The 23,061-nt window shown below is 42.0% G+C and overlaps 1 protein-coding gene across 17 annotated transcripts in view; it reads left to right on the forward strand.

The window, feature by feature from the left end:
• The window catches only part of LOC132906381 (protein muscleblind), a 408,430-nt gene that overhangs the window by 147,618 nt on the left and 237,751 nt on the right, over positions 1–23,061 (forward strand). Inside the window, exon 4 of one of the 17 annotated variants that reach the window (XM_060958524.1) lies at positions 8,738–8,878. The exons of 15 other annotated variants lie outside the window; for them this stretch is intronic. In XM_060958524.1, coding sequence (XP_060814507.1) covers positions 8,738–8,788 — 51 coding nt within the window. In that variant the 3' untranslated portion in view covers positions 8,789–8,878. Of the gene's footprint in view, positions 1–8,737; positions 8,904–23,061 lie in introns of those variants that run through there. One more of the 17 variants, XM_060958514.1, reaches the window with a different exon arrangement.

A 23,061-nucleotide genomic window follows, 5' to 3' on the forward strand; every position in this document is an offset into this window, starting at 1 on the left:
AGAGAGCGATGGAGAGGATAGCCTTGGCTTATCCGTCGAACACCGCATTATTCTTCTTCGTGAAAAATATCGCGTTTTCTCTCCTCCCTCCCCTCCCCTTTTTTTTATTCTTGCTTTCTTCAATCTTCGTTATTTCCCTTTGTTATCTTGATTTTTTAACGTATTAATATCGCCAGGTCCGAGTCGAGTATGTACTCCGGATTAATTTCACGAAACCAAAATTAAGGATCTTGCTGAAAGTATACAAAATGCGCTTAGTTACGTTAATAAAAATGTGGATTGGCATAAACATCCACTGTCTAGATGCAATGGAAGATTCTTTTCCTTTCTTTTCGCCTTTATATTCGCCTTTTCGTACGATTTCCCTTTTGATCCGCTCTCGACCGTCTGTTTTCTTTTCCACGAGCTACGGTATTCGCCGGAACGATCCGTTCGCGATCCAGGGCGATAATTAAAATCGTATTAAAATCGTAATGAACCGCGCCATGGAAAGCAAGGCTTTATCCAGCTGGGACACGGGGATTTTTCTATTAAACGAATCGATTTAAAGAGTATTGAAGATTTAATTAATGGGATCAGCGGTACCGTGGCCGGGGCGCCGACGAGACAAAGCTATTCATCGAGGGATGAACCGAGGGATCCCTGACGTATTAGCGGAGCTCCTCCGATCGGGCCGACCGCGGTCCGCCAGTTTACCGGTATATACAATTTTCTATTCATGGCAATTATCGGGGATTCAGTCTGGCGTGTTCGACAATACGAAGGCCGACGAATTATACAGCGAAGAGTTAAGCAATCACGGGGTTACGTTCCTCGAGAGTTGTTTCATCGTGCCATATTAAAACATCTTAATATTTCTCTCGACGCTCGACCCGTGGAGCCTCTTCGTAAGGAGTTGGTGTTTCTACGAACGCTGGTCGGTGGTAGATTTCTGCCAAATACTTTTTACCCTTTGATTTGAGATAACGAAACTGGGTAGTTTTTAGCAAAGCCCGTTGAGTCACGCGGATATTATTTAAAAGAACTATATAACTTTAAAAGTTTGTTTGAAAAAAGATTTTATATGTACCAGCCTACCATAGGCGAAGTCAGCAATAACGTGACGAGCTTGGAATGACCGGTAAGAGTTTCGTGATATTAAAAATAAAAACGTTAGAACCAAACGAGGAGGAATTCATCAACGACCTGAATCGCGGAATCGGATCCAAGAGACAAAGGATTCGCGTTCAGCAATCCGATCAGTCGATTTCTTTTCATCCTACATTTTTTAAAGGCTGAACTTAGCCAGCGAACATTCATATTACTTTGAATTTCCATTCTTTTCTCTCTCTCTCTCTCTCCCTCTCTCATGTCTCGGATCCTATTGTCCTAACTATGAAGGTATAAAACTATCTCAGTTCAATCGGATATATATCCAAAAGATAGTTCAATTGGATTTATGTAGATGTATGATAGTTCGATTGATACAACCTGGCTCTGTTCCGACTAGTCCATTTCTTTCCTCCTTACGGTGAAATTCTCGCGAATAAGACGCCTAAGGTTACGATTTAACGAGATTCGTCGCTTAGAATATAGTCGCTATTTGATGTTCGAATTGCGGATATTTATGCATTTAGAGTATACATGAGTACGCAAAGTAAATAAAAAACATACGCTTTGACCGGTATATATCTAAATTGAGTCGAATAGGCTTGCGTATCTAATAACGATAGTGTTTCGATTCTGTTAGAAGATATACCGGCGTATAATATATTAAATAGCGATGGAAGCAATTATTACGTTCTTTACCTCTGCGAATACTAGACTTGGTAGAGAATATAAAATGTAATGTCCTGTTGGTGTTTGGAATAATTACAGCGTTGTCAAGATGGTAAAAGTTACGGTCGATCATCAGTTTTCAGATCGGTCACAAATGTGAAGAACAATGCCACCGGCACTCGAAGAGAAACACTCTACTCGCAAAAATGACAGTTCCTCGAGTCAATACATGTGTGAAAAGTGCAGAAAATCGATGTATATCTTAGCTGAAAGATAAACCTCTTATAAGAGCTCTAATAACATCAGGTTACGAAACATTGCGTCGTCCTTTTGTGCGATCTCTTCCGCGTTCTCCGCAAGGCTCGTCGTTCTACCGCATGACAATCTGTACTCAAGGGGTCGCGTGTTCTTTCCTTTCCCGTTCCTTATGGTACCCACGGTCGGTTCGTACGACACATTTTTCAAACGTCTTCGTGCCAAAGTAAAAATCTGACGGAGCAAGGATCAGGTGATCCCACGACACGGCGAGCTATCCTGAAAAATCCTCACGAGCGAGCCATAGGTTTCAGGATACGCCAACCGTGTCCTTAAACATCGTCTACGAAATGACGTGGCGTGGCTGGCATCTGCCTGAATATTCACCGTACGTGCTGAAGGATCGAGCCACAGGTCGATCACCGCGAATCTAATAACGTATTTCTTGATGAAAATCAACGATTTATTATTACCGGCATTAGTTCGAGACGATGCGAATGTTTGATCACGAGTGACTCACGGTAGGAACAAGCAGAGAAATTTGCATAGTACGAAAGAAGAGTCCTTAACTGATTTCGTCATAGAAGAAGCACTTAGCACAACCTAAGAAGAAAAGATTTACGGAACTTTCGTTTCTTTCTTAAATAGTTGATTAACTTAATAACGATAACTTTTAGTAGTAAATTATAATAAAATAAATTTGTTACGCAATTAAAACATTTTAATTCAGATTTCTATTTTTTGTATCGAGGTATCACCGAACGTTGTTAGACGGTTGACGCAAATTGCGTAATACGTTATCCTGTAATGTCCAAAGGTTGCAACACGTCGCACGACTTTCATTCTAGAACGTTCTCTCTCGGCATAACAAAAAAGTCTTATATCCGTTTTCCCCGCTATTCATAACTTTCCATCGAACTCGTTACATTCGCGAACTCTTTAAAAATTCCCCGGTAGATTGAACTATCGTTCAAATTGCGCTGTACCATAGGCCGCCGGGTAATTGATCCATACGAAACCGATCGCGTACAATAAAATTCGATTGCCGGCGATTCGTGGCAAAGCCTGGCCAACAGCGATCCATCTAAGGATCGTTGAGATATTTTCTGTGAAACTCTCATCGATGCGCCGCCAATTATCGTTAAAGATCGTCGAACAGCGTCGATACGTCAAGTGCATCGCGATTTCCCTCCATCGAGAGGCCGTCTTAAATGCTCTCCACTGGCTTCCTCCTTCTCTTTCTCTTCCTCATTTTTGCTCGAAAGCACAGCTTTAAATAGCGTCTTGAAAATTTGCGGTAACTAGTAGTAAGTTTAATGGCATCACGCCGTGCGTTTTGCCGCAGATTACAACTAAACTTCATTGGCTACGGAACATTTTGTAATACGAATATCGATATTGATACGAAACATAAAGTTGCCATTTTCGTAAGATCGTATTCCAAGGAGTTATTTGAATGAAATATACTTCAAAATAATTATTTTGATTATATAATCGATTATACGGATGCTTCTACTCGTTAATTATATTTGATTCTTGCTAGTACTTAACGAGTAGATAATATTTAGTTGATTTAATATTCCTGCTTCGTTGTCGAGAAGCGTGCATCGAGCATGTTTTACATAGAAACCTTCAATTTCAAAAATGAACAACTGAAAACTGCTGGAACTTTCGAGATATCCTGATAGAAAGTTTGGAGTCCATCGTATTATCAGCAGCTAGCGTGTTCAACATCCTGCGCGTACACGGTTCTCTATGCAAATGAAAGTCGTTGGGGTATTTTAAAAAATATAATGAATTAAATAAAAAAAAGAAAGAAAGAAAAAAGGAAGAAAGAAGCGCATAAAGCAAAAAGTAGCAGTAAGCTAAAAAGAAAATAGAGAAAAATACGAAATAGAAGGGAAGTAAGAGCGCGTGATATTAAACGTTGAAAAGAATCCAGAGTGAAGAGAGTTACGGTTCCCCAGGGTGAATTTCCCGTGTTTCGTACCGAAAATCTGCGCGCAAAAAATTTCAAGTGGAACACACGAGCGTGGTCAGACATAAATTCTACAGAATCTAGAACTCGAAAACGCAGCGTCGTGTGCCAGACTGCGTGCGTTCGACCATCTACTCGGTCTGGCGTCTGCCTGTCGGTGCATACAATTGCAATAGCTCTAATACCATATACCTAATTAGGTTAATGGGGCGATACTGTGCAGTATGTTTGTTAAATGCGAGCCGTTAAGTATGAACTACGGCGTTGCCTGGAGAAGCAGTAACTTTTCCAACTAGCAGCATCTGTTTCAATAAAGGGGATGGAATTTTTGTTAGTTTACGTTCACCATGTTTCTGGTATTTACGATAAGAACTGCTGTCTGCTACGACTGTTAAGTGATTGGTAATCGTTTCGCACTGTTGGATAAAGCATGGCCTGATTTTGGCGAAGCGTGTAACGCGAGAGTGCAAGCGAAATGTTTGCCTGGTTTCATTTTCGGAAACGTTAGATCGTAGATTAGACGTGTGAGAGTGGAAATATTGAAAAACTATATGGGTGATCCAGTTAACGAAATCACGTCGAATTAACGAATTTATGAAAAAAAAAAATGATTTAAAACGAATGTTTTTATTACAAGAATTATCGTTGCGTATAACAGATAGTTCGACGTTCTATGTCTTAACCCCTTCAGCCCCGAATTGGTCTTTCACTTTACCACGCATATTTCTCTATAAATTTCCATCGAACGCGTCTATCACCAAAGCGTTTTTGCCACCGATATATGTAATGACAAAAATGTGCAATCAACGATAGACGCTTTCGAACATTATTCAAACACTGGAGACTCGCAGATATCTGTGTAACCTCGGCGAATAATAGCATCCGAAATACTCGAAGCTCGTTCGTAGCAATCGTAGCATTCGAGTAGCCGCGAAATATTCGTATATTAAATTATTCGAGCTCGTCTCACCCCACTCACGTACTCGAGTGGCCGCGTAAACGTGGCGTAGAGCCGACGTAACTACGCGCCCTCCGCCATTGCTCTTCCTCTTTGTTCTCCCGGTTTCCGCCCTCGGTCGCGCGCGCGTGTTCCACCACCTCCATTCTTGGCTTCTGAAATTAGAAAACTTTTTATGTACGCCAATTTTTAACCAGCGCCGCCCTCTTCACCGGTAATTACTTTTTAAGCTTCTCTTTTGCATATTATCTTTGGCGTTTTCTGGCGGCGGCGGCCTGTAATTTCGAATTTGTATCGCCGCGAGATCGTCTCCGTTTCATAACGTTATCCATCATTTTTCTCCCCCTTCGTTCAACCGCATGAAAACGCTCGTTGTAACAGATCATTTATTAAATACTTTACAGAGTATATGCAGATTGGCGACGATACGGCGAGAAAATATCGCCAGACATCTTCTATTTGAATCGTCGGTATTCCATCCTCCTTTTTCTTGGTTGCTCGGCCCTCGCGATATTTAGCACGCGTCTTGGAAACGTTCGCGTAATAAACAAAAACCGTCGGATTAAAGTCGGACTGACGGCGGTACCGGCCAGTTTTTACCCTGGGGCGTTTCGTCCGAGATTACGTAATTATTCTTGCCGCAGGCCGGACGTTTCCGTTCGAGCCGCGGTACGAGTTTTTTTGCCACGATCCTTCGACGGTACTTTCGCCAGCGCGCTCGGGTCCGGCCAGAAATACATCTGCTAATTTGCATGGTAAATTTGCCCATGGCAGCGTAACGTTTTCGAGGAGAGGCTGCGAGAAGGACTCGTAAGGACGTCGTTTGCGGCCTGTTTGCCCGTTCTGTGCGTTTTCACGGTCCACCTCCGCGACGCCCGCTGGACGATGAAAAGAATATCGTTTCCACGAACGTTGCATACGACCAAGGAGACCGTGGACGACGAATTCAGGACAAGGCGTTATTATGCCGTACTTCTGTACGCTGTCTAAGAATCGAATAAAAAGAAACACGATTTAAGACGAATGTTTAAGACGAATTTAATTGTATCGTGCCGTTGGACGAAGATAAGGGGATAGCGAATGGGAAAGAGGGGGCTGTTTGGCGTATCTATCAAATTTGCGAATGTTCGAATTGATCGAATTCGCCGCGTTAATAAAATAATTATATTCTTATACATAGACATAAAATCTACGCTTTTTTGGTAGAGGAATAGAACATAAGTAACGATATTTTCTAAATATCGTCCAATTTATCTTACGCTCGATATCTCGTACTATCTTTACATTTGTCATAAATGCATAGACATGTGCACTCTGCCTATAAGCAACAAACAAAGTGTTACCATTAAAAGTATTGGGATGTTGGATCATTTAGCTTTGGTTAGAATTATTCTCTCTTCCTTGTAACAAATTTTCATCGTCGTGTTCAATTTATTCCACCGCATCGTACTCCCCGCGGTCGTAATTAATTTTTTTCCGATACGTACATCGCATCGTACGATCTACAAAAAATCCATTCGTCCGTGTTTTTCATCTACATCGATCTTGATGTTATCGCTTCCAAAAACACGAACAGCATCCGTTTCTTCGATTAAACGACGCCGAAGGACAGTCTTGCACTCTCCGGTATTAACTCCGGTATTAACTCGATCGCTCTAGTTATCCCGGGAATGTCCTGTTTTGTTCGCCGGGGCAAAAACGATAATCGAAGAAGTACTGCTCGCTGCTAGTCGGATTCCCGGATCCGTTCAAAAGAACTTTTGCTCCCTTTTAAATTATTTTCTGCATTGAGCGGGCGCATCGAAGCACGAACCGGACAGGACTATAGGTGTACTAGCCGCTATTCTTTTGGAGAACAACCGTTTCCGTGTCATTTCGCCACCGTAATCGCGAGATGCTCGAATACGAAGCCGGAAGCTTCGATCGGTCGATCGTTGCGTTATTTTGCTTCGTTCAAATTTATGACTCGAAGAAATATAAATATAGGAAAATTTAATTTACGGCACCTTAATCTTATTACGAATGAATCGTATAGTCGTTGGATATTAGAGAAATACTCTAGAAAGAAGAAAGCATCAGATCGTTAAAGGTAGTCTTGTAATTATAGTCGCCTCCATATAAATATCGAAACAATGTAATAACGCTTGATAGAAAGCATTTAGCATTTAGCATCTAGCGCTTAATGATAAGTATCAAGATTATCACAAATCATCGTATATATATGTAATCTTTTATATCTACACTTAATGAAAAATCAACAAACAAACGTTAAAGATACTTGGATCAACTACGTTCCGTTACACGTAATTGCTCGAGAAAATTGCCACCTATAATCGAATAATTTCAATAACTACTTTCATATTTTGTTTTTCTTCGATTTCTTGTTTAACTCGAAGCACAATCTTTTCGATCACATTGATTTTCGATATCTTTGGTATTAAGAAGATTGGACTCCGTTGTTTACCAGTTCTGTTCGAAGGAAGCAGTTTAAATGTTTCTTAAGTCCTAATTTCGTGCGATTTCGCTTTTCACATTTTTCTCCTCTCGGTTCCCCGTTCTTCTACCTCTTCGACTCCAGTCAATTATCGGTTTTTTTGCACGATTAGTCGGTAAAACTGTCCAACGTCGCCAGACGAACCAGAATTTTTGCCTTACGTCTGTGTTTTTCATCCTTGATGCCCATTATGCGAACACGTGTTTCATCCTAAATATCGTAGCGGGTACTTCGTCTTGGATATTTTATATATTTTTGCATATTACGTATATTCTGTGCATATTTGCATCTTTAAAGTCCCTCCATAAATGCAGAAACGTTCGAAGTCTAAAAGTCGCAATACGTAGCTGACTGTAGCGAGGCAACTCCAACTTTAATTCTCTAGCGTCTTTCTTTTCTGATTCGTTTTTAGTATATCCTTTGAATGGCATTTCGTCTGAAGTGGTCTGTCCGTTTGTCTATCCGTCTGTCTGCCTGTCTGTCTGTCTCTCTGTCTTTTTCTCTTTCTATCTGGTCTCGCCCTTCTTCCCTTCGGCGAAATTAGAACGCCCAGTGACATTAATAACCCCGATTTCATCGCGCGAATTCGACACGGGAAGATATTCTCAGCGTTGACCGACTTCTGGACCGTGAACTTTCGTGGAAAATAGAAATGCAAAAGTAACGCGACCACGGCAAGCAAAGTATAAAAGATAACTAGAATTGAGAATAGTAGGGAGAAAAAGTTAATGCATCGAGATCGCGAGATGGTGGATTGCGATTTTGTAGCGTAAAATGTAATTTCTTTGACATCTTGTGCGTCTTTTATCGAACGGTTCGATGCACGAATTTAAGGATAAATAATTCCTACAAAAATTAAATTCGATCGACTCGACTTTTTTGTTACAAAATTTCTCTAAAGATTCATTACATTCTATGTATTCAAATATTCCAAAAATAAATGATTTATTTTGGGTCAAATTGTTTGTGAATACACGAATGCTTTTGTATGCTCCATACATCCAGCTTTAAATCGACCATATTGTTACAATTGTTCGATTATTTTAAATATACGAATTATTAAATTTTAATAAAAAGTTATTATTGCCTGTAAAACAAGCGCGGTACAATTTCATCATGAGTCACGAAGAATAGAGGACCTCGTCCCACTCATCGTTCGCGCAAACTTGCCAAACCAGTTAACCATGAACCACTCTTTGAAAACGTTCCGTGTTATCGGATTATTTCCTCCAGTTTTCTGTAAACATTGCACAACGAAACCACCATCTAACATATTCTTATCTTTCTGTTTCAGGTAAGTCCTACATGCGGCATATACGCGAAACAAGCTCGTATCACAGGGTAGATACAGAGGGAAAGGGGTGAAGAACAACAGGTCGCGATAATGTGGCAATTAACGCGGAAAACTGGCGAGTTCCGAGCGGAATCTCGATGCTCTCCGACGCTGGTGCATGAAACAGGTAAAACAAAAGGAGAAAAAAGAAGAGATTGGGCGGAGGCGGGGTGGGGAGAAAAAAATCGGGGAAAAGTTGGTTTCGAGCTGGCGAGCCACTTAGAAGGGCGGTTTCGCGTAACGACGTTACGCGAGGAACGCGCGAAAAGTCGTTAACGACAGTTTAAGCCCCGACTGGAATAATGGATCGTACGGTTGTTCTGTTTAACGATATCCAGCTAATACTACGGCCGTGTCGTGTGGCCATAAATAAAAAAGAATCCAATTTTCTTCCACTTTGCTTCTCGAGACCCGTCCGTCTTTCCACGATAATAGATTTTTTATTTATTCTTCTTTCCTTCGTCGCGAATCGCGTATAAAGCTGTCGGATGAAATATGAAGTAAAAGTAAAGCGAGGACAATGGCTCGGTAGAAGGTCTGAAGTCAGATTCTCGTCTGTTAAAAGTGGATATACCGTTGATAAATTCGTTGCGATATAGTACAGTACGTGTTATTGTACGTGTATCTAAGAAGTAAAAAAAAACATCGAAACGCGCAAGAGGCAAAATATCAAGCGACTTAAACATCTTTTTCTACTTCAGGATGCTGTCAAAGTACCCAACTACTACCATATTCGATAGCTTTTCGTATTTTATTTGTAAATTCTGGCAATCCTCGGGGAATTTTCGCCGATCTATTAGAGGCTTTAATGATTTTCAATTTTCGGTAACGAGGCGGACAAGGACGGGAAAAACGGATTTTAATGCCGAAAGTTCGATAGTTCCCGTGGCTCGTAATAAACGGTCGAAAACGTTTCGTCGTGGTGCGCGACCGAGGCACGACCTCGTCACTTTTTCTCCACGAACGTGTTTCACGCGCGATCGTTATCTCTCCCGTGTCAAAGTAGTATATATATACAAAACACACACAACATACAAACGTTTTGTTTTCAAATTTTTCCCCAATTACAACGCGACGCGCTTACTTCGAGCGTGCTCGACAGTTCGTCGAGTTTTAACGATCCGCCATGGGAAATTAACTTCGTTATTATTATTACGAATCTCATCGACGTGCCACGTGCAACTTATTTTTGCAGTTTAAAGACTGCCCTCCCCCGCGTGCTGGATGTAAATTGTTTACGGCGATCCTCGACCCTCGTTCAGTCTGCTTTCAAATTACGTAATACCACGCTTAACGATGTGTTTCTTCTTTTTCATTTTACTTTATTTTTCATCGAAACGTCGTCTGACGTCGATGAAAATAGATATCTACGCGCTGTTAAGAATTAACCGGTGGAAATATCGGGTAGAACGATCTTATCGTTTGGGGGTTGATGGTTCTCGATGGAAATTGCACAGACTTTGAAATATTTCTTTTGCGTTTGCTGAAAGATATTTTAGTAATTTTTAAGTATTTTTATATCGTTGTACAAGTACTAGTACGATAAATATAAATATAAATACTTACTATAGATTATGGATTGGATTACTCAGATAGTTAAAGATTGGACAAAATAGCTTGGATTGTTTCCTTCCGCTGATTTTTTAGAAAATAATTTTGAACGCGACTCGATTTTTTCGTTCGACTTTCGATCCTCTCACACGCGTGTTTCTCGGATCAAATGTTCGGAAGAGAAAAGCTTACAGGTGCAAGTAGCGCAAGCTCCGTTAAACCAAGTCATCCGTCTCCCTAAATTCGGTTTCAGAATCGTGTCTAATAGCCGGATTTTCCGTGGTTAGCCACTCCTGTTTGCGACGCGATTCGTTAGGGCGGTATAATTTTTCGTTTACGACTTGTGTAAGTCGCGAATTGGAAAACACAACAAATAGTTTTCAATAAGGAAGTTTCCTCTTGCCGGTGCAGGTGCACGGAACTCCTGCGGCAAGAGTTTAAGACACCAAGGGAATAAAACTTGCACCCGAGTTTTTCAAACAGTTCCGCGCTTTCCGCCGCCACTTAAAGGCCGCATCGCTCGAGTTTCTTCTTCCATTTCTCGAACACCTTTCCCCGCCTTTTCCTCTCTCACGAACGCACCAAGTCGTGAGTTCGATGAGATCCGTGTAATCCCCTTAATAATTTCGCATGTTCCGCGAGAGACGATGCGTCGTTTGTCCTTAAATCGAATAAACGCCGGTGCGAAGATTCTTCCCCGATGGTCGCTGATACAAATTTCCTTATAAGGAAACGTGATAGAGTTAGTTTTGTATATCGTCCGTAAACGGTGATGAGCTTAGTTCTTCTTTTTTTTGTATTTTTATGAATAATACATTCGGAAAAGTTGAAATATTCAACTTCTATTGCTATTACAGTGCAAATTATAATACGAACTTGGTCGGTTAGCGTCGTTTAAGATAAAGGAAGAAAGAATTATATATTATCGATCGATTTTCCTCTATATCCACGCCATTTTCTACGCCTTTTTCCGTTCGCATCTCCTCGATTCAAATCACCTCGTCTATTTTCTTCAAACAACGAAAATACCTTCTTTCTTCGAACAAATGTACCTCGCGCTTAATTCTCGATTCTCAACCCAGGAATCCTGGTCGTTGGACGATTGTTGGAAAATTATCATGCTACACGATCGTTCTCGGAGTTAGTAGCGGCTCGAATTCACCGCGGGAGCCAACGTTGAAATTAAGGTTAATACAAGTCGGGGAACGTGGGGTTATTCGTCGAGGTCGACAACAGGAAGGAAGGAGACGGTCCGACGCGTTTCGACTCCATCCAGATATTCCAATGGCGTTTCTCGAAATAAAATAATGACGGAATCGCACACGCCATTTTCTTCCGCAGTGCTGCCTCTCTCGCTCTGCCCTTTACGTGCCCGGCAATATCCAGGTAACTTATGTTATTTGAAAATTCCATGGCTAGTGCTTTCGCTGGTACCTATATTCCTATTATGTCTCCCACACGATTTTCTCTTTGAGGGTGCAAACGTAACACGGCGAACGCTACTTGTTCGCCATTCCGCCACGTTTTACCATCGAATCGTAAAATTGTTCGTTCTGTTATAGGCGAAGGGGGTTATCGAAATTTCCTTTTCCGGTTACGGCTGATTTTAATTCAGAGAATTCACCTGCCCTTCGAATTTCTCACGCTGCATCGTCGAGTAGAACCGGAGCGCTCCTCGCACACCGTTGCGTTCCTTTCGTTATTTATTTTCGCCCAACTATTCGCAAACGAGAGCTTCTGTTTCGACGTTGGAGAACAGCACGGGCGAAATTACGCTTTCTGATTAAACTTTAACGCGCTTCTCGCTCGGTGTTCTTCGCGTCGGTGTACTTATCGTCGATACGCCGAGAAAAAAGCATCGCGCGATTTAAAAGACGAGGATAGACTGCGTAGGAAGGATATCTACTAACGATGTAGATTATCGGAGGGTTTACGTGGTGGACGAGATCGAGGTCTACGTTTTACGTCGTAACGATAAAAAGAATCGCTTTTGCCGTTATCGCGTGGCATAAATCCAAAATAAATAAATAAATACATCGTGTCGATAAAGTGGATATTTTCTTTTCCAATTTTACGATTCCGCCGGCGCAGAAGCAAACGACAGGTTTTTTTCTTACGTTTTCACCTACTTTCCAGTGAATTCTACAAGAGATAGAATTCTTTTGCGAATAGAATTGCGAGTACGTTCCACGCGACGGCGCACTTTCTGTGCGATAATGATAGACAAACAGGCGTTGTCCAATATATTATTTATTCGCGTATTAATAATGGCAGAAAGAGGGGAGAGGCTATGCTTTCTCTACTTTTATTAAACAATTTTAATATCCGTGTAAACACGCGCCACGATATATCATCCGGTAATACTCTTATCGCGAGCCGTGAAGTAGGGAGAATTGGATAGAAGCGGAACATTTTTCACTTCCCGAATGATATACTGTTCCTGGCACGAGGATGCTGTTATGCCGACCTCTTATGCAGACGCGTATAGCCTTTGAATTTCCTTTTCTGAAATTATGAAACTCGGTTTTTCGAGTTTCAGAGAAATCGTCGGTAATTTTCATCGATAGGTGGGTCTGGATGCGCGCGAATACACGTCCGATTTCAATTCTAACCGTAATTTGTAATCTCGTGGAAACGAGAACTTTAACGCGTTTTCTCGAGAAAGAAAAAGGGGAATACATTTTTCAAATCGTTTTAATCTTATTACGATCGATGCGATAAATATAATCGGTTAGCTGGATAAGTTTGTCGAGCAAGATCAGATATATATATAGATACATACTTATATTATAACATTTTTTGCTCTTTATTCACGATAACAATCGGTGTTATCAATTGGCCGAATCGATGAAAGTCGAATCAGAAGAGTTAAAGGAGCATTTTTCGAGGAATTCCAATTGCTGGAGGTTCGGTTTGCTTGGAGCAGGCATCCAGATAGTAGAACAGTTCAGACACCCAAGTATTTGGATAATGAGAGTTTGCATAATGGCGGTTCTACCGTGCTTCGTAAACTCTCTTCTCCTGCCTGTTCCCTTCTTTTTTCTTCCTTTGCTTCCCTTTTCTTTCGCGTCTATTTAAATTCGTTTCGGGGAGCTTGAATTTATTAAAACTCGATTCGTATTCGTACACGTTTAATACACGAATTCTGGCCTGGGTTTGTATCGAGCAATTTTCTTCTCTTCGTTTTGAACGGAAATATGCTCTTTTGAAACGGTCTAAACGAAGTCGATGTTCCACCGTTGTCTTCTTTATTCCCTTCCCGTTCCTTCGTTTTCTTCCCTCGAATGTCGAGCGCTTCACCACCGACGAAAAAATAACACGAGAAAATAATCGAGGAGTTGAAACGGTAAACTACGTAAGTAACGAAAGAACACGGATGAAGGTGTAAATCGCACGCGTAATACGGCGAAGAAATTACAAGATTCAATTTACAATTTGTTTTAGCTTTTGGAGTAAATCCTGAAATAGGCTCGAAGGTTCTTAATTCTCGTTTGATTTATCAATCGCTGTATCGTTATATCGCGTTAACGTACCATTGTTTCGCGTCAACCAGTCACAAACAGAATTTCTTTTCTCGTAAGTAAACAAAATTCCGGATACAGAGGGTTAAATAACAGCCTTACCGTTGCAACGACGCGCCGCGCTGCCATGCCGTGAACGTGTTCACGTTCTTGTCACTTTGTATTCCGTGCACAATGCGCTATGGTAATAACAGATCGTTGAGATAACAACGTCTGACAATCGTCGTTGCACTCGTGACACAGTAATTCTCGATGACAAGCACGAACCGGCTATCACAGGATAATAAGTGCATCAGAAATGGATGGAAGACAAATGTTGCTTGCATGAGTCAGAGAAACGATGCGACGAAACGTCGGCTATGTTCTAACCGTGTATAATTTTTGACGTTTCACGTCCACAGTTGGATTAACGACAAGAATTTGGATTAACGGAGAATTGGAAGTTTTCGGTTGATTTTTATCGATAGGTATCTTTCGCGTTTAATGCGTAGTTCATATCGATTTTGCAATTTTTCATCAAAGTTTACAGTTTTTTATAAAATTATATTTTTTTTACAGTTTGAAAGGTATCAGCGACGATAGAAACAGATATCTCTCGAATATTTTTATCGCGTATTTCTTTCGACACTTTTTAATTCGTTTCAATTCAGGTACAAAACGAAATTATAATCACCCGTTCCGGACAACTGATCATATTCGTTCGATACCGTACCGAAAATTACATGTAAACACCTCAATCAATGAATTATAACGGGAAAATATCGTCGCCTCGTAATCGGATCATTAATTTCTCCGTATACGATTATTATTTCTTCAAACGTAGTAATACAATTCTACCTCAAAAGCAAAATAATTGCGAAGGTTAATAACATATTTCGTCGAAAGCGATATGTCCGATAAATTCTGCCACGTCGTTCGATATTCGCAAGATATCGCGTGTTTGACAAATCGTAACATCAAACATTAAAAATCAATAAATATTTACATCGTTACGTGTATTTAGCGTATATCTACCGCTCGCGTTACTCGATACGTAACGCTGCATCGTTTAAATAATCATGAACGATGCCACGTGTGTTTCTGTTATATGATCGAGGGACTAGAATTATAAAGTTCAGCTGAAACCAAACGTGCAACGCTGCGATGCAAAATTAACCAGAGATATCGCTCGAGCGTAACGTACACTAATTTTGATTTTTACTTTCCAGATGCACGATACAACCCAAACAATTGTATCTCCTTTAATTTGCAAAAAATCAAAATTCCGCGTTGTCCGTATTTTGAGTTTCGATGTCTGTGGTTTTCGCTCCTGACATTCGAAACGATCGAGATATCCCGCGGCTTTCGGTCGTGTCAACCTTCCAGGGGCTCTCCATTGTCCTGCACCTTTCAGCCTTGGAAATGAAGTAATGGAAGCGCGGCTCCAACTCTCTCTTCGTCGCAGCACGACACGGCTCGTTTTAATCTTTCTCTCTTTGTCTTTCTTCCGCTCTTTCTTTCCCTTCTTTTTGCTCTTACCCTGTCTTTCCTTCCTCGTCCCAACGTCTTTTCGTCGTGTTTCACGATTCCATTCTGCTTCGAACGATCGCGATAGAATCGCCGCTACTTCGCCTCGTCCTCTTATTTTTAAACGCGGAAGTCGTAATATCTTTCGCTGAATGTGTCGATTATTTGGAAAATACGATGTTCTCGGAGAAAGTTGAGATTGCGTAGAATTTTCTTACTTTCAGGTTACTTTCAGTATAACAACAGAAGGTAAATCTTAAAAGACAAGGTACTCGACAAGGTAATGCAGTCTCTTAATTAAATTAATAAAAGCACATTATGTTTATACGGAATATTTTATTCTCATCTTTGACAATGTCGATAACGTTGTTGCTTTAAGCAAGTAGCATTGAAATAAACGTCGGTATCGTGCATTAACGTACGTGGGAATAAAACATATTTCGCAGTAGATAATTAATACAGCAACTATTAGCGTAAGAGTGATCGCGCTCCAACCTTTTTACGCTCTTGTTTCGCTACCTTCTATCTTTTGATATACGTGTTACCGCGCTTAACGTTTGCCTCGCTAAGAATATTTCAAAGGTTTTTGAAACGCTTTCGCCTGAAACTTACTCCATCTACGGAAACTGTGTAGAAAGGTATTCCGTTAGGTCTATTGTCGCATCACCGTAACGACAGATTCTATAAACGATTCTTTTCGAACAATCGACGATTAATCTGGAATCGATCCAAACATCGCGAACGCTAAAGAACAATGTTTTCTCGACAAATAATAATTACCTCCGTTCGCCAAACCTCTTTGCAATCCATCTCTGTCACTAATATCGTCTCCACTTTCTTCTCGTTCGCTCCGATCGGTCGCTCGAAGCCGCAGCGATCGTATTAGAACCGTCTTTCCGGCAGTGTTATAAGTTTATATCTTGCGCCACTCCAACTTTCTCTTCCTCTCTCTCTCTCTCTCTCTCTCCCGCTCCCTCTCTCTCTGTTTTTCTCATCCAGTTTTCTGAAACGGGCTGCTTTCCGTCCGTCTAGTAACACGTTTCCCCGACGAAGGCTTAGAAATACAATAAAATTGTTCCTCGCGACTTCTTGATCTCGAGGTCAGGGGTTGGGGGTAAAAGGCTTTCGGAGATTTCGAGTGGTAATTTATTTCCGGCCGATGAGGACCGTCTGGGGCGTGTGTGACGAGGCACGACAAAAGAAAAAGAAAACTATCTGCTCCTGAGACTCGTCGATGTGTCGTTTCTCGAATCTCCCTCGTCTCCTTTTCATCTTCTCTCTCTCTCTCTCTTCCTTTTTCTCATTCTGTCACCCTTCCTCGACCTTCGTTGGTTCCGAACCTCGGGCTTCTTCTCCCTTTCTACTGGCGGATTCTCTCGACCTTCGAGCTCGTTCTTGGTTCTGGTCGAAAGATTCTAAGGGACGTCCACTTTGGAGACTTTGTCGCCGCAAATTAGGATGAAAAATCAGTCGACGATGGCGCACGGTCCATTAGAAATGGCTTCTGTCACGAGCTTTGAACTTCCACGCGTAGAAGCCAGGCTATTTCTTGGTTGCGGTGGAACCAATGGCGGCTGGCATTAATCGGGATTTTGTTTTGCTCCAGGATTATGTTTCTCGCGTATCGTTTGTAAACTTGCTACGTTTCTTGTATTTTTCTGATAGCGGATAATTGACTTGATCGGAAATGGTCGTATACAGGATTAGCGCGCGTTTGAAATGGAATACGGAATTGGTTGCAAATTAAGACACGAAAGGATTGGCGCGAGGCTTTGATTATTACGTATGATTTGTAAATGTTAGGACTTTTCGTACTACCTGTTAATCGTTTTCCATGATCGTTGTTTGAAAGCCGTGTAGACAATTTTCGAAATGACGAACCTAATAAATTGCGAATTTAGAAACAAATTAAAGGCAATAGTCGCTAAACATTATGCAATTATTACGAAGAAATTTATACTTTTATACGCGTAGAATCAATAACTGTATATACAGTATATCGAAGAATATCTTGCTGTAGTTTTCAGAAGTAATCTTGATGAAATAACTTTGAACTTTCATCGTGTCAGCCATGTTCTAACCCTTTGACGTTCTATCAACATCGTAGCTAACTTTGCCAAGAGTCTGACACAACGTCGACAATAAGCCCTTCTCTTACGGAGTGAAACAACAGCATCGTCTTCCTAAGAGGCGTAGACTCGAAAGCGTCAAAAAGTATTAATTACGAATAGACGGCGGACGTTTATGAAAATTTATATTTTTACGCGTACAAGTAAGAGACAGCGACTCGAATAGAAATTTATTTCGTCGAATCACAACGAGACACTGTGACAGCGCACACGCTTGGAAAAAGAGTCCTAGGCCCCAACATACGAGTAGCAACCCGATCCTCTTCGTTCGCCAGAAATTTTAAGAGGGAAAGTCGAAGTACATGGCGAGATAGCGCGAACGACGTTCGACAGTTTGAAAACGAAGGTGCGAGTATCAGTAACCGGGGCTCGATCATAACGAGAGAAGGAAAGCGAACGTACACGAATAGATCCCCGCTCGCATTGTCACGTTCATTAATTATTAGCATACGAAACGCGTGGCGAGCGGCGAGCAATTTATCGAGACAATGAAGTAATTACTTTCTACCGTGCAACGACAATAGCATTACCCGTTCGTTGTATATTAAACGACGTATCTGGTCCATTGTACCGCGGTATAATGGATATTATGGCATGCGGGGAAATGCCTCTGCGTAGTTTGTCGAGCTACTGTTTCAACCGCTCTTATTCCACGCGAATCTTTTCTAGGCTCGTTTACCAACGACGAGCTCTCGCGTTCTGTTACCATTATTTATTACCGTTACCACTATTTATTACCGTTGCCACGGTCCCATTTACCTTTCGGCTTCAGCTCCTTCTTGCTCCTCTCTCCTTTAAATTAATTAAATCTCGATTTAAATGACTCTTATTTTTAAAGAGATGTTTGCGTAAGCAAAATAACTTCGTTGTCTGTGTTTGCCACAATTTGTACACCGTTGCTAAATTATTGATAAATCGGAGGTTGGAGTCTTAAGTTTCGCCCTTAAATGTAACGTAAAGGAAGCACGATGCTCGAGAAACTTTACGCAGGCAAGTAATTGAAGATTGAATTCTGGAGAGTTTTGAAATTCATAAGATTGCAACGTCTGTTTCGTTTAAACGTTAACGTAATTTTATCGAATAACATTGGACGGAATCGGTATCGTACGGACTTTCCTGTAAAAACAGTCCATATATACGACTCATTTGCCACCAAAGAAAACGCCTTATCGAGTGCAATTATAGCAAATTCATGAAGCAGCCGAGCGCTGCTCGTTGCCGGCGTTCATTCACCAGATTGACCAACCGACCAACAGGTACGCCGTGCACCGCGTCGTAAAGAGCCTCCTAACCGTAAAACACCGACGGAAGTCTAATTTTTCTACCGGTCTCGCGGACCGCGGAAGTAGTCGTTCGAGCAGCCGTGTCTGTTGAACAAATACGCCTCGCCATTCTTCGAGCTTCTTCCAGAGAAAATGTTAACATCGTTACGCGACGTCCTTACGACGAAGCTTTCCGACGATCATCTTCTTCGACACCCGATCCGAGCAACCCTCTTTCTCTCTCTGCGTCTGACCCCACCCGTTCTCCCCTTCACGAACGCGAACGTAAAGAGCGGTACACGAGAATACGAGTGCCAGAATTGACTTTGTAACGAGCGGTGTAATAACAAACGGGCAACGACGTGAGTCAAACGAATGGCTCTTTTACGAGTTTCGAGGGCGATGGCGTACACGGTGGTAGCGAGAAAGAAAGAGGAAATGACAGAGTCGAGGGTGGGAGTGAATGGGACGGACGGTCACGTATTTCTCTTTCGTGGCTCGAATATGCCAGGATCGAACCGTTAAAAGGATATTTCGTACGAATTTTTCGTGCATCAGGAAGGCGGATTCGATAAGACGTCGATGGAGTCGACTAAACGTCTCGCGTGGCAGCCGATTTTCTACCTCCCTTTTGTTCCAACGCGATGGTTTTGCGATTCGGTCGAAGGTTTCCGAAGTTTGTGTAACGTGTCTAATAACGCACGTGATATTTTCTAGGAAAGTAAATGATTTCTCGTATACAAAACGGGCGAAACGTCTCCCTGTATCGTTCGCGCGATGTGTTATCGGTGGAAAATTTGGCAGTTTTCCGTAGTTACGTCACCTCTGGCATACGTCGCGTTTATGAAAGTTCAAAAATTTCAGGTAAAACAAATTTAAAACTAAATATCGAGATTAAACGCGAAATGAAAAGATAGAGGATTCGAATAGACAATAGATTTCTGCACGTTGCACCTTCCCATCTTGAAAAATTCACGATTGCTCGCTTTCAGCTTGCCGGTGTAATTCGCGCTTTTCATTTACGACCGCGGAAGAACCGCGCGCTAGCTGCAAGCGGCGAAACCGTTGCGTTAAATAGACGTAATCGCGCCGGACGTTTCCCAGGCGTCTGGCACGGTCTACGAATTTCAGATCCGCCGGATTTTACACCAGCCGTAGGATTTTACGAGAAGAGCGCGGTTAAGTCGCTTCTTTCTCCCTGAAAGAGAAGAGAATAACCGAAATATCCTGCCTTTTCGACTCAAAGTAACACCATGACCGAGCTCAGAAACGCTTCTCGCCTTCGAATAGAAAGTGCAAAGGAAAATAGAAAAGAAACTGTTGGGCAGGAAAATCACCGACGATGAGAAAAGAGGATTGCACGAAAGTTCGTTTGGGAATTCGCTCGCTTTTATTACTATTATTTTAAAAAAATCTGCGAATCGAAAGAAAGCGGAAAGAAACTGCGAAGAAACGATAGGTGATATTGTATCTGCGACCTACCCCATGACCGAAGCATATACAAAAGCATGAAGAGCAAAGCGAAAGAAAATAGAGAGTAACGAAGCGACGATGGCGTATCGGATACGGAGAGTTTAACCCAGTGGACGAGTACACAGGGTAGAGAAAGGTGGAGTCACGTAAGGGCGTTATTAAAAACGTGCCAGTAGGGTGGTAGTTTTTGAGGGCAATATGCGGCTGTTTGCTTCTCGACGAGAGCCAACAAGTATTCTACGGGCAACGGCCTGCACGTGGAGGCACGGAGTTGTACGGCGTGGAGGCGCAACCACGGAGGGATGATACATCGCCGGTCGTCGTCGGTAGGTGGGACAAGGGGGTAAAGAGGAAGTACCCGAGTCCCTTTCTTCCTCTCGTTTCTCTCGCACGTTCTAACCCATGCCTTGTCCTCCAAGAGAACCACCCCTCTACCCCTCTAATTCGAGCCCGAACCGCCAACTCCCAATCTTCAGCCGCCACTCGGTTATTACTGGTTGGTCTCCTGGGAAGACGTTATTATCCGTGCGGCTCCTTCGCGATGAGTTTCTACGGGAAGCTGATTGACGGCGCGGAAAACTGCACCGGAGAACGTCTTACGTATTGACTCGACCGTGTCGCGACAGTGTTATCTTATTACTCCAGCTCCATTATGGTTCTCTATACCGTTGTTTCCTTCTTCTTCTTCTCCCTCCCGTTCTTCCGCTTCTTCTTCTTCCACTTCTTCCTCGTCTTCTTCCTCTTCTTTTTCTTCCTCTTCTGCTTGTACCATAGCGAAAATCGTGTTTTATGCGGGCTTGATTGTTTCCTCTTTGTCGCGATTAGCCGGAGGTCGACTCTGGTCGACGAACCGAGAGTAGCCTTCCTTCGAGAAGAATGCCGTGGCTCGTGGGAAGCTGATTCGTATTGTTGCTAGGGATGTATCTTGCTTCGTAGTGGATGCAATTTGTTTCGGCAAGATGTTCAGCATCTTTGGGAATTGGAGAGGATCATTTCGCGGGACCAGAGTGGCAATAAAGAAATATCGATACACGTTGATCATAATTATCGACAATTACGATAACCTGATATCCGATTACGGATAATTATCGATCGTTTCCGATGGTTTCAATTACGGATAGTCTTACTCAAGAAGATGCGAAACAGAATTTTCGGCATAGCAGTGAATTTCTTCGATGGTATATCGATAAATATATCGAAAGATATTTTTAACCGTAATGTAAACTGTAAAGTACGTTTCTTTTTCGATACGAAACTGCAAGCAAGATCGTCAAGCAGACAGAGAAGAGATCTCTCGAGGAGAAAAAGAAAAATATCGGCGGCAGGCTTGTGTTTGAGTTCGATCTTGACCACGTTAATTTCACTCGACGCGGGAGGTGCCACCGTTTTTACGATAAAATTTCCCTGGGAACGGCCTGACAGCGCGGAAAACTGACGGAAGACATATCGTATCGACTTTCTCGTCGAGTCACCGCATTAGCCTGTTTTCTGTCTGCGGTTTTACTTCCCTCGGAGCGGTGTATCGCTTTCTCGTTAATAATCAAGTTAAAAGATGTCTCAGCCGACGCTGTCGCGGAAGTGGGACGACATTTAAGACGAATCGGAACAGTTGGAATTAATTCTTTCTACGCTGAACAACCTGATTTCACTTAGAGACGTTTCAAAAAGTTTCATCTTATTTCTTTGTACCAAACGAACGTTCATTATGTTTCCATCTTCTTTCGTTTATTTTCTTTTCGCGTAAACTAAATTGCTCGTTTATTAACATTATAACAGTGAGAAAAGTTACAGCTATCCGTAGCGTAGCTAGCGAATAATCTGCGAATAAGTCGAATAAAACGATAGAAAAGTGTTCTGTCAAATAGTAAATATTACTGTCCGACGCGTTTTCAATACAATGGAAATTCGAAACGAATCCTTCCGACATTCTGCCACAGATCGCAATAGCGATCATCGCGGATCCATCGGTGGGCGCTGGCGCGAGTAATCGGTGGAAACAGTTTTCTTTCGCGATCGTTGCCACGGGTTTTCCGAAAACCGACGCGAAAGCTCCGGAAAAAAATGACAAACACCTGCAGCTAGCCAGTTCGATAAATACCTACCTACAATAACGGGGCACCGTTCTACGGTTGACATTTTTTATCGAATGACAACCTTCTCCCCGTCGAAACATTTATCTTTCGATAAAGCGGTCCGACGCCGCGCCAGTTAATGCACAGTCTCCCGTCAAATATCTACTAGCGTAAATGTTCCTCCGACTGTCACTACTTGAGCCTTTTTTTTTTTATTCTACTCTCACTTTGACAGCCTTCCGGATAATGCAGATAGTTTACGATGCCTTCAACCTACTTTTTTCTCTCTTCTCCCTTTGGGCATCGCATTGAATTCTATCAATATTCATTCGTTATTTATTATGCCAATCTTTCATTTTTCTATTTATCTCTATATTTGCATTGCTGGCACGAGAATATATAGAAAAAAAATTAGAGATCGAAATAGTACTCGTCAGAAAATGTCACCGTGTCGTAATTAAGCTTGTCTTATTCGATAAAAAGTTTGCTTCGATTTTAAATTCCACGACACCGTCCACTTATTTCGCAGCACACGGTGTTCGCAAAAACAGGTACACGTTCGTCACTGGCTATCGTTGGTCGGTCGATTCAAATATCAATTTCGAATCGGAACAGCGTGTACATACGGACGATAAAATGACTGGAGATAGGGGAAAGAGAGGAAGACAGGGAGAGGAGACGAAAAATACAAAAACGAGGGGGTAGAGATGAAGAGAAACGCAGGTGGTGGAAGCAGGCGCGAGAGGACGAAGAGGAGTGACTATCAACAGA

Source organism: Bombus pascuorum, chromosome 4 (genome assembly GCF_905332965.1).
Source record: "Bombus pascuorum chromosome 4, iyBomPasc1.1, whole genome shotgun sequence".
Classification (NCBI taxonomy): Eukaryota; Metazoa; Arthropoda; class Insecta; order Hymenoptera; family Apidae; genus Bombus; species Bombus pascuorum.